Source organism: Pelodiscus sinensis, chromosome 5 (genome assembly GCF_052426305.1).
Source record: "Pelodiscus sinensis isolate ZL-2025 chromosome 5, ASM5242630v1, whole genome shotgun sequence".
Classification (NCBI taxonomy): Eukaryota; Metazoa; Chordata; order Testudines; family Trionychidae; genus Pelodiscus; species Pelodiscus sinensis.
The window spans coordinates 132574274-132586473 of NC_143056.1; the positions used below are offsets into that span (position 1 = coordinate 132574274).

The 12200-nt window shown below is 47.1% G+C and overlaps 1 protein-coding gene across 1 annotated transcript; it reads right to left on the bottom strand.

Annotated features, from left to right (window-relative positions):
- Window positions 1–8203: 8203 nt before the first annotated feature.
- Window positions 8204–9142, bottom strand: LOC142829023 (olfactory receptor 5AR1-like). The gene has a single exon (XM_075926082.2). It carries the CDS (start codon window positions 9140–9142, stop codon window positions 8204–8206), a length of 939 nt encoding a protein of 312 aa, XP_075782197.2.
- Between the last annotated feature and the right edge of the window lie 3058 nt (window positions 9143–12200).

The window sequence follows — 12200 nt, forward strand, 5'->3', positions numbered from 1 at the left end:
CCCAGCCATGGTGCAATGAGCTTTTCCTGCCTGGGTTGCTCTCAATCTCTCCTTTCAAAGTTATTTTACCGGGTAACTCAAATGACAAATCCATTGAAACAGGACAGGAATTTGATCAGCTCCCCCTCTAGCTGGGTGCCCCTGGCAACCAGTCAATAGAATTGTTCTCTCTGTCTGGCCCTTTGATTCTGCCCAGGACTCTCAGGAACCCCACGATTCCAGCAGGAGAGACTGAGGTAAGAGCTCTGCATGTCTGGTGAAGACACATCAGATCAATGGGGCAGCAATGGCCCATCAACATCTATACCCAACACTGGCAGAGGATGTATTGCAAGGCTGGTGAACAGTGTTACTGGCAGGTGATCTAAGTTACTTTGGTTCACTTCCATAACTCTCCCATTAACACAGCCCAGTGATCACAGGGTGCGGGCACTGCTGCACGTCAAACTAAGCTACATCAACTTGCGATACCATAACTTGAATTAATGCACAGCGTGAGCATTAACCATCCCCTAAGAAGACCCAGGACACAACTGAGCTAGTCACCAGAGCACTCCCCAGCAGTTTGGGAGACCCACTTTCAAGTTGCTTCAGCACATCAGAGAGAGGGAAATTGAACCGTGTCTCACATCCCACGATTGCTCTAGTCACTGGGTAGAAGCCGGTAAGGATTCCTGCAGCATCACCCCACCTCTTTCACTTCTATCCAGTTTGACAAGCTAGCCCCTCCTTGTCTTTGCATTTACATTGAAGCAGAAGGAGGCAGGGAAAAGATTTGAATCAGGCTGAGATGTTTTCTAAGCAGCTGCAAACTAAAAAAAATCAGTTATGGGCACAGCTTTATCTATTTGGCACACTCAGTTTCTGGAGTCAAACAATTCCCACTCCTCTCCCCTTGCCAGTCTATGGTACAGTCCAGCAGAGCTCAGAGTAAGAACATAGAGCAAACCTGCCAAGTAGGTGTGAATGTTACTGTCTAGTTTTATCTCTGGGTGTAATTGACAGATGAAAAGTTCACCCTTTCAGAGCTATTTTGTGTTGTATTCAGTGCTGGCTGTCACAGAGGTGCGCACACACTGTGGTCCCTCCTCTTTCTTTGTAGTTCCCTTAAGAGGAAATGACAGATGTTGGGAGGGAAATCATGTTTTTCTTCATAGTGCGTGGACACTAAGCAGGAGACAAAATCTGCAACAACTCCTTTTACTTCAGCCACAGAAATGACACACATCCTAAGAAATCACACCAAGAACAACAATATATTGAGATACTCTCCCATGTGAAACAGGTGCCTCATTTAGTTTTGCTGGAGTAGCACTAAAGTCTGATCTCAGTTGCAGCCAGTAGGATTTCTTTGAATAATATTTTAATAAGAACAATATAACAATGAGCAATAATACTATGGGGGTTCTGTAAAAAGTCATTGCAATGGGATGGAAATTGAATTCTCCTCTTTCCATTGCCAGTCACCCAATCACCACTGAGATGGACAGATTCAGAAATTGGTTAGGAGTTTATTCATGGCTTTCCTCAGGATGACCTTTACCTCCCTGTTCCTCAGGTTGTAGATGAGGGGGTTCAACATGGGGATCATCAACGTGTAGAACACGGAGGTTATTTTTTCCATGTCCATAGAATAGGTGGACGCAAGTCTTAAATATATAAAAAGGCCTGTGCCATATAAAACTACCACTGGTATTAAGTGGCAAGCACAGGTGGAGAAGGTTTTGCGCCGGCCCTCGGCAGAGCCGATGTGCAGGATGGTGGAGAAGATATAGACATAGGAAAGGAGGATGATCATAAAGCTGTTCAGATTAATGAAGCATGCAAGAGCAAACAGCACAATATCAATGAGGCTGTAGTCGGAGCAGGAGAGCACCATCAGTTGGATAACATCACAGAAGTAATGGTTGATGACGTTGGAGTGGGAGAATGACAGCTGAAATGTCATACATGTCTGAATCATTGCATCCACCAATCCCACAATACATGCCCCAGCCACCAGCTGCCTGCAACGCTGCTTTGACATGATGACCGTATAAAGCAGTGGATTACAGATGGCCACATAACGGTCATACGCCATCACAGCAAGCAAGAGACACTCAATGTCTGATAGTAAGATAGAGAAATATGTTTGCACAGCACAGTCAGTGTAAGAAATAGTTTTCCTTTTGGCTAAGAAATCCAGGATCATTTTAGGGGCTATGGTTGAAGAACAGCAGAGATCACAGAAAGATAAAATCTTGAGGAAAAAGTACATGGGGGTGTGGAGTCTGGGGTCTGTCGTGATTAACCAGATCATCCCCCCATTTCCCACCAGGGTAGTAACATAAATGAGTAGGAACAACAGAAACAGAAAGACCTGCAGCTGCGGATGATCTGTCAGTCCTGAGAGGATGAATTCTGTCACCACCGAGTGATTTCCCTCTTCCATCTCTTCTGTGTAGACATCAGGCAGCAGACGGGCAGGTGGATGGCTCAGGGAAAGAGCCCTTCTCTGTAACTAATTAAGGGAAGAAAACTGGGGATCAGTTTCTTAACGGACACCAGTTCAAGATCAAGGAAGAGCTTAGTCCACAGAGCCAGATGTTCACAGCTGGTTGTGTCAGGTGTCTCCTGCATTGCACACACTGTGCACCTACATAGACATACAGTTAAATTGTGCCCCACAGACAAGCCCTCCTCTTCATTAATCTGAGCAGCAAACAGCGCCCCGTGACTTGGTTGTGAGAATATCAGGCAGAAAGTCATCTGAAACTGAAGAGACAATTGCTCAGCTCAGGACGGGGTGAGGGTAAATGAGTTTCACGCTTTCTCCCCTCTTTGGGCACGGGGAGCTGTGTAGCTCAGCATGTCAGCTTGGAGAAAGACGTGGTTGCTGTGCTCATGAAGCTTTTTGATTTTTCATCTGAAATGGCATTTCCATTGGTGTGTACGAAAATCTTGAGAGATACTGGAAACCACCCGCCTGAGTGACTATGTAACTGCCCAAGGTGTTATGTCTGTACCTCAGAGTGTAGGGTCTGGTTTGAAGCTTTTAGTGCTAGAGATCATGAAGGAGGAACCTTGTGGTCACCATGGGGACTGTGGGAGTGTGACGATGATGCAGGACAGCTGCACTTACCTGCTGAGAAGAGGGAGATGTGGTGGGGTTTCCCCATAGACAGAAAGTGCCTATTTTGAGGATTTGAGAAGTTTTATACTGAGATCTGATCCATGGGACATGCTCCCTGAAGTAAGTGGGAGTAATTGTGCTGAGAGAGGCACCGTAGCTAATTAATGATCTCAGTGAACAAGTCACTGTTGGTGCCACTCATTCCCTGGGGATTAATTTGCTGTGCTCTTGCCTTCTGTGCTATTAAATGAGGCAATTTCACAATTCTGTAGATTAATCACTAGGGGTACATCTACACTATGGCGCTAATTCGAACTAACGCGTCTAGAACTAAAAACTAGTTCGAATTAGCGTTTTGCTAATTCAAACTAGCATGTCCACATTAAGTGGACCCTGAACCAGGCTTAAGGATGGCCGGAAGCAGTGCCGGCAGGGCATCAGAGGAGGACTTAGAGCGTGGAGCTGCTGTCTCAGGCTAGCCGAGGGCTGTGCTTAAAGGGTCCTGACACCCACCCCTGACAGACAGTTCTCAGGGGTGCTTTCTTGCAAAGAAGTCCTGGCTTGGATTGCCCGGAGTACCCACACTGGGCACATCACACCACTCGGCCGTCAGCCCGGCTGCACTTGCCACAGCCTGCCATCTAGGGAGAGGGGGCAATCGGGGGGCTGCAGGAGAGCTTCCACCCCCAGAAGCCCGCAGAGCCAGCCCAGTCCTCCCCATCGGGGGCTCGTACCCCATTCCTCCCTCACCTCCTTCCACTTACCCTTCCCTAGCCCCTTTTCTTGATGTACAAAATAAAGGACAATTATGTTCAAAAATGGAATCTGTCTTTATTGAACAAAACTGGGGGAGACTGGGAAAAGGAGGTGGGAGAGGGGAAGAGAGAGGGTGGGAGAGGGGAGGGCAACTACAATGATCAGGGGTTGGGAACAGGTCCCATATGAAGAGAGGCTAAAGAGACTGGGACTTTTCAGCTTAGAAAAGAGGAGACGGAGGGGGGACAGGATAGAGGTCTCTAAAAGCAGGAGTTGGGTGGAGAGGGTGCATACAGAAAAGTTCTTCATTAGTTCCCATAAAGAAGGACTAGAGGACACCAAAGGAAAGGAATGGGTAGCAGGCTTCAAACTAGTAACAGAAAGTTGTTCTTCACAAAGCAAAGAGTCAACCTGTGGAACTCCTTGCTGCAGGAGGCTGTGAAGGCTACAACTAGAACAGAGTTTAAAGGGAAGTGAGATCAAGTCATGGAGGTTGGGTCCATGGAGTGCTATTAGCCAGGGGGTAGGAGTGGTGTCCCTGCTCAAGGTTTGTGGAAGGCTGGAGAGGGATGGCACGAGACAAATGGCTTGGTCACTGTCTTCGGTCCATCCCCTCCAGGGTCCCTAAGGTTGGCCGCTGTCGGCAGACAGGCTACTGGGCTAGATGGACCTTTGGTCTGACCCAGTACGGCCATTGTAAGCTCAGGGCTCAGGATTGGGGGTCTCAGTGCACCCCCTTGATTTTCATGCACACCTGCTCCTGGGTGGCCAGGCTGGCAGCTCTCCTGCCCTAGACGGCCACTTTCCTGTGCCTAGTGCGGAGTTCGTGGACGAGGTCCACGATGTCTGCACTAGACCAGGCGGGTGCCCGACTCTTGCGGTCCTGGCCAGGCTCCCGAGAGCCGCCAGCCTGGTCCCGGGAAGAGGCGGAGGGCTGGGGGGCATCGGGTGGGTGGCTCGATCTGTGCCAGGTGCAGGGTCTGCTGGCTGGGTGCTGGCAGGCACCAAACGTGGTGAGTCAAGGTTGCACAAGAAGCCCATTGTTGAGCTAGGGATAAAGCCCTAAATTATAGAGCGCTAGATATGGCTCTAGCTCATAGGGCATTTTTCCTTTTTGTGGCAATTCAGGAACAGTCATTCACATCCTATGGGTGTAAGAGACTGGGAACACCCCCCTCATTCGATAGGAAAATGCAACCTTGTTCAGATTCCCCATGTGGCTTTCGTAGTTTCCAGGACTCATATTTGAAAAATTCCAAGGAACTTGGTGGATTATATTATTGATCTCAACTTATTATCATATATGTTAATTTGTTTACGTGGCCTTTTGTGATTATAGATCATATTTGTTATTTCTGTCCCATCTGGTTATTTGGCCTGCTCTTCATTGGTTTTTTTGGGTTTTTCTAAGTAGCAACGGTTGTGCTAAGTGTACAGATATTCTTGGAAACTCCTTTTCATTGTAGGCTGCTTTCTCCAGGTGAAAGGGCCCAAATAGATGTTCATTGACTTTACTGTCTAGGTGAAAGGCCCCAGGCAGGTGCAGGCTAGTTTGGCTTTAGCTCAAAATACAAGATGTGGCGTGTAAGTCCCAAACTGCCAATATAAGCCTACTGAAACTTATAATGATATAGATAGAATCTAACCCATAAAGAAATAGTACATATGTGTATCTACAGCAAGCAAGCAGGCTAGCTGTATAGACAACACCACCCTCCTCCTTTGGTGGCGTGAACTGTAAAGTGAACCCCATACGGATGTACTTGCTGAGATGTTTGTAGAGATGGTTTCAGCGCCATTTTCCCCCACTTGGAGTGGAGGAGCATTATCAGACAGAAGATATTCTTGCTATATATTGCGGATGTTCCCCATATGCATATATATATATATATTTACTGTCATCAGTGATTGGTACCTGTCTTTGTTGCATATACCTGTTAGATTTGTATTCTAGAATCATGAGAATAATCTCAGTAATCCCTGAAGCGTACCTATCTTCATAAACTATCATCTACATCAGGGACTGTGAAAGACTCATGACCTTCCTTTGTTAATTGGGGAATAGCTTGTTTTGCTTTATCCATATGGTTAGCAATTTCTATGAAGTGGGTGTCTATATGAGTTAGCCATGACTTTAAGTGTAATCCTAGAGAAATACAGGAAATTATTTGGTTCCCTCTCAAAGTTTGTATACTTTGGAGACATACAGATACATACAGCCCAAACAGGGCTTTGAAATCAATGGCTCCTTAACTCAGTTTTCCCATGGTCAACATGCAGTGCAGCGAGCATTAAACAAATGCGTCTAAAAAGGGCTGAATTTCTCACAGACAAATGGTTTATTGTCCACTACAATGATGCTTTGGCTAACTTTAACCTGTTCACAAAAGTCTTAGAAATTCTCCTGACAGCTTTATCTGAAAAGTGTGTGTGTGTGTGTGTGTGTGTGTGTGTGTGTGTGTGTGTGTGTGTGTGTGTGTGTGTGTGTGTCGGGGAAACATTTTAGGTACCGGATACAAAGCAGCCAAACTAAGGAGGCAAAGGTTCACTCGTCCGTTCTAATTTATTTGTGTTCCTCTGTGAGGTGATACACCCAGGTTCAATCCCTGTGTCTGTCGAATGCTGGGCACAGATCTTCACTTGAGTTTCCTGCCTTTCCAGAAAGAATCCCAGCCACAGAGCAATGAACTGTTCCTGCCTGGGTCGCTTTCAATGTCTCCGTTCAAAATTGCTCTACTGTGTTACACAACTGACAGACATAATTGGGACAGGGACATGAAGTTCAGCAGCTCCCCCTCAATGTGGGTGTCCTTGGCAACCAGTCAAAAGAATCATTCTCTCTGCCTGGCCCTGTGATTCTGCCCGGGGCTCTCACGAACGCCATAGCTCCAACAGGAGATACTGAGGCCAGAGCTGCACCACTGGCTTCATCGACACTGCTGCCAAAAATGAAGCCAGGTTTGTTTGGCACATCTGGTGGAGACACATCAGATCAATGGGTGTGCAATTGCCCATCAATGTCTTAATCCCAGTACCTGCAAAGGATCAGTCCCAAGGCTGGTGAACAGTGATAACAGTGATACTGGCAAATAATCTAAGTTACATTGCGTCAATTCTATAGCTCTCTTATTGACACAGCATGGTGAGCACAAGGTGCGGGCACTGCTGCACGTGAAACTAAGCTACATCAACTTGCGTTTCCATTACTTGAATCAACGTTCAGCGTGAGCATTGTCCGGCCCTAAGGAAGAGGCAGAACACACCATGGACATTCACCAGGGTGCTCCCTAGCAGTGTGGGAAAACAGCTTTCAAGTTGCTTCAGCACGCCAGAAGGAGAGGGATTGACCCGTGTCTCTCCCATGTGAGTGCTCTGATCACTGGATTGAAGTCAACTTGGGACATAGCAGCATCACTGCCTCTTCCACTCCCATCCATTTTGCCAGGCTAGCCCTTCACTGGCTTTGCATTTACATTGGAGCAGAAGGATGCAGGAAAAGGCATGTGCCACTTCTGTTTGTGCCAAACCCTTCCTTCCTCCCTCCCCAAAGAACACTTTGGTCAAAGTTTTCAGTTTGTTAAATGTTTAGGGCATTTTCACATTTGGATCAGGTTGAGATGTTTTCTAAGCAGCTGTGAAGTAAAAAAAATCAGTTATGGGCACAGCTTTATCAATTTGGCACACGCAGTCTCTGGAGGCAAAAAATTCCCACACCGCTACCCTTCACGGACTATAATACATTCCAACAGAGCTTGGTGTAAAAATACAGAACAAACCTACTAAGGAGGTGTGAATGTTTACTGTCCAATTTTATTTCTTGATTTAATTGACGTCTCAAAAGCTCACCCTTTCTGAGCTATTTTGTATTGTGTTCTGTGCTGACTGTCACAGAGGATGCACACACACCATTTTCTCTTACAAATCATGCTCCTCTTTGTTTGTAGTTGAACATCCTTACGATGAGTGAAGGATGTTCTGACTGAAATCATGTTTTCCTTCATAGTACATGGACACAAACCAGGGGACAAATTCTGCAACAATTCTCTTTGCTTCAGCCATAGAAATCACGCAGGTCATATTGAAACCATCCCAGAAGCCAAGATATATTTATAGACTCTCCCATGTGAAACAGGCGCCTCCTTCAATTTTTCTGCAGTAATACTAAAGCCTGACCTCATTTGGAGCCTGTAGGACTTTGAATAATAATGTAATAAGAATAACATAAGAATGAGCAATAATACTATGTGGTTCGGAAAAATGTTATTGCTATTGGCTGGGAATTGAATTCACCTGTTTCCACTGCCCATCACTCAACCTGCAGTGGGATGAACGGATTCAGGAATTGGTTAGGAGTTTGTTCATGGCTTTCCTCAGGGCGTCCTTCACCTCCCTGTTCCTCAGGCTGTAGATGAGGGGGTTTAATAGGGGGATCACCAGCGTGTAGAACACTGAGGCTATTTTGTCTGTGTTCATGGAATAGCTGGAATTAGGTTGGAAATATATAAAAAGGCCTGTGCCATATAATATGACCACTGCAGTCAAGTGGAAAGTGCACGTAGAGAAGGCTTTGTGCCGGCCCTCGGCAGAGCGGATCCGCAGGATGGCAGAGGAGATATAGACATAAGAGAGAAGAATTGTTGCAGCGGTAGTCAGATTAATGAAGCATGTAAGTGTAAACAGCATAATCTCATTGATGTGGGTGTCAGAGCAGGAGAGAGCCAACAGTGGAGGAATATCACAGAAGAAATGATTGATGATATTGGAGCTGCAGAAAGACAGCTGAAATGTCAGACACGTGTGTATCATTGCATCCACCAATCCCAGAACACACACCCCACCCAGCAGCTCGTTGCAGCGCTGCTTGGACATGGTGACTGTATAGAGCAGCGGGTTACAGATGGCTACATAACGGTCATAGGCCATCACAGCCAGCAAGAGACACTCAATATCTGCACAAAGAAGAAACAAATACATTTGCACAGCACAGGCACTGTGAGAAATACTTTTCCTCTTGGCTAAGAAATGCTGCAGCATTTTAGGGGCAATTGTCGAGGAAATGCAGAGATCACAGAAAGACAAATTGCGGAGGAAAAAGTACATGGGGGTGTAGAGTCCGGGGTCTGTTGTGATTAAATATATCATCCCCCCGTTCCACACCAGGGTGATAACATAAATCAGTAGGAACAACACAAACAGGGGAACCTGGAGCTCCGTACGATCTGTCAGTCCTGTGAGAATGAACTCAGTCACCACCGAGTGATTTCCCTCTGCCATCTCCTCTGAGCTGAGATCAGGCAGCTGGAATGTAGTGAAGAGGGTTGGGGATATTATCCCTTCTCTGTAACAAGTTAAGAGAAAAAAATGGAGATCAGTTTGTTAATGGACACCAGTTCAGTATCAAGGAAGAACTTGGTCCACAGAATGAGATGCTCACAGCTGTCTATGTTTGGTGTCCCATACAATACACACACTGTACACATAAAAGGACACGCAGGTTAATCGTGCCCCACAGACAAACACTCTTCACTAATCTGAGCAGCCAACAGCGATTTGTGACTTTGTGAGAGTTAGCCGGAAAACCATTTTGGACTGAAAAGAACAGCTCAGGAAGGGGTGAGAATAAAGGGGTTTCACTCTCTCTCACCTCCTTGGGCCAGGAGAGCTCTTTAGCTCGTTATGCCAGGTCGGGGTAAAGCTTGCTTGCTGAGTCTATGAAGCTTTCATTTTGCATCAGAAATGGCTTTTCCGTTGATGTATATGAAAACCCTGAGAGATACTGGAAACCACCCGCCTCATTGGCTACATTATTGCTTAACTTGTTGTTTCTTTAACTCAAAGGCTATGTCTACACTCTCATGATTTTCCGGAAATGCTTTTAACGGAAAAGCATTTTTGGAAAAGAGCGTTTAGATTGGCAGGAAGCATTTTTTGCGGAAAAGCGTCTGTGACCAATCAAGACGCGCTTTCCGCGAAAAAGCCCCGATCGCCATTTATTGTGGAAAAGAAATCTCTGTTGCCTACACTGGCCCTTTTCCGCAAAAGTCTTTCGGAAAAAGACTTTTGCCCGAACGGGAGCCGCATAGTTTTTCCGCACAAGCACTCACAATCTTACATGAGATTGTCAGTGCTTTTGCGGAAATTCAAGCGGCTTGTGTAGACAGCTGGTGATTTTGCAGAAAAACTTGCCAGTCTGGACACAGCCAAAGGGTAGAATCAGGATTGACATGTTGAGGGTTAGAGATCATGAATGAAATCATGGGATTTGAGTGTGATGGTGAGACCGGACAGCAGCACCTACCTGCTGAGAAGAAGGAGATGTGGTGAGGTTTCCACGTCGACAGAAAGTGCCAATTTGGAGCGTTCCAGTTTTATACTGAGATCTGTGATCTCTGGGACATGATCTCTGAAGTAAATGGGAATAACTGTGCTCAGACAGGCCCCACACCTAATTAATGAGTTCAGTGAACCAAAGTCACCCCTGATGTCATTCACACCCTGGGGATTAATTTGCTGCATTGTTTCCTCCTGTGCTATTAAATGGTGCAATTTCTCTCTCTTGCAGACCAATCACTGTGATATTCTATGTCTTTCTCTGGCTAACACACTCCACGAAATAGGCCTGACTCGTTATCCTTGATGGAGACCACAGGATGTGACCAAAGACACTTGTTCTGTGTAGTTATCTGGGCATTTTTCTCTAAAGCTGGAAATGACCTTTCTGAAAGGGTCGGTAGTGGCCTCTTCCCATTCCATGTATCCGGAGGCAGCATTTTCCAAAGCATTCACTAATTCAGTAAACCTATAAGCTCATATGAAAATGTGGGTGTTAAATTCTTTCTGCCTCTGTTTGCCCATCTCTGAATGGGAGTAACACTACTCATGTGCCTTTCAGTCGGGTTTATACATGTTTGTAAATCTTGACATGGTAGAACACCTGAAGGGGATGATTGGCTAAGGCAGCCTTGGAGAGGAGCCAGCCAATCAGAAGAGGGCTTATTGGTCCAACCTGCAGGGAGAAGGCTTAGTAGAGCAGCCAATCAGGGCCAGGCTGGCCCATATAAGATGGGCTGCTGAGCAGAAGGCTCCCTGGAATGCTGCCTGGATTGGTTGACAGAAGAGAAACACCACAGCCAAAGCAGGGGTGGGTGGGATGAGGGGAGCAAGAACTTTTATTTGAGGTGTGGCAGGGGAAGACACTCATCCCCAAACCACTCCCCTACCTAGCTTAAACCCCACACTCAGAGGCTGGAGGAGTCACACTCAGAGGTTGGAGAGCCTGAGAGTCACACTCGGGGGCTGGAGGAGCTGGGAGTCTCACAGTCAGTGGTCGGATAGGGCAGAGTCCTGGCTGGCCAACACAACCCGCGGGAACCTCGGCGTTGGTGGCGGGTGACCCCAGCCCCCTGCGGCTGCAAGCTGGCCAGAGCGAAGTTCTGCCTGGCCAATGCCAGCCATAGGAACTCCTGCTGAGGCTGGAGCAATCCAGTTGCAAGCCAGCCAGTCATGGGATCCTTGACCAGGTCAGCAGGTGACAACCCCCCTCACACCTAGCGGCTGCAAGCCAGCCTGGACTCAGCCTGGGCCGGCCATCGCCAGCTGTGGGAACCCGGCCGGGGCAGCTGGAAACCTGTCAACTGAACACCTGGCTCCCCACCCCACCATTCTCTCTGCCTGGCTCTCTGATTCTGCCCAGGGCTCTCAGGAACACCACGGCTCCAGCAGCGGAGACTGAGGCCAGAGCTGCACCACTGGCTACATGGACACTGCTGCCAGAAATGAAGCTGAATTTGTTTGACACGTCTGGTGGAGACACATCAGATTAATGGGGCAGCAATTGCCCAGCAACGTCTGTACCCCATGCCCACAGAAGATCTGTCCCAAGGCTGGTGAACACTGATATTGGCAGGTGATCTCAGTGACATGGGTTCAGTTCCATAACTCTCCCATTGACACAGCACGGTGAGCACAAGGTGCACTCATTGACCACTGCACATCAGACGAAGCTACATTAACTTGCAGTAGCATAACTAGAATCAATGTGCAACATGAGCCTTGCCTAGCCCTGAGGAAGACCAAGGACATGACACAGATAGTCAGCCGGCTGTTCCCCAGCAGTGTGAGGCCCATTTTCAAATTTATTCAACACACCAGACAGAACGGGATTGACCCGTGTCACTAAGGGTGTGTCTAGACTACATACCTCCGTCGACGGAGGCATGTAGATTAGACAGATCGGCAGAGGGAAATGAAGCCGCGATTAAAATAATCGCGGCTTCATTTAAATTTAAATGGCTGCCCCGCTCTGCCAATCAGCTGTTTGTCAGCAGATCGG

Bases quoted from the DNA above. Each gene is read 5' to 3' on its own strand.
- LOC142829023 (XM_075926082.2), bottom strand. From the start codon at position 9,142: ATGGCAGAGGGAAATCACTCGGTGGTGACTGAGTTCATTCTCACAGGA.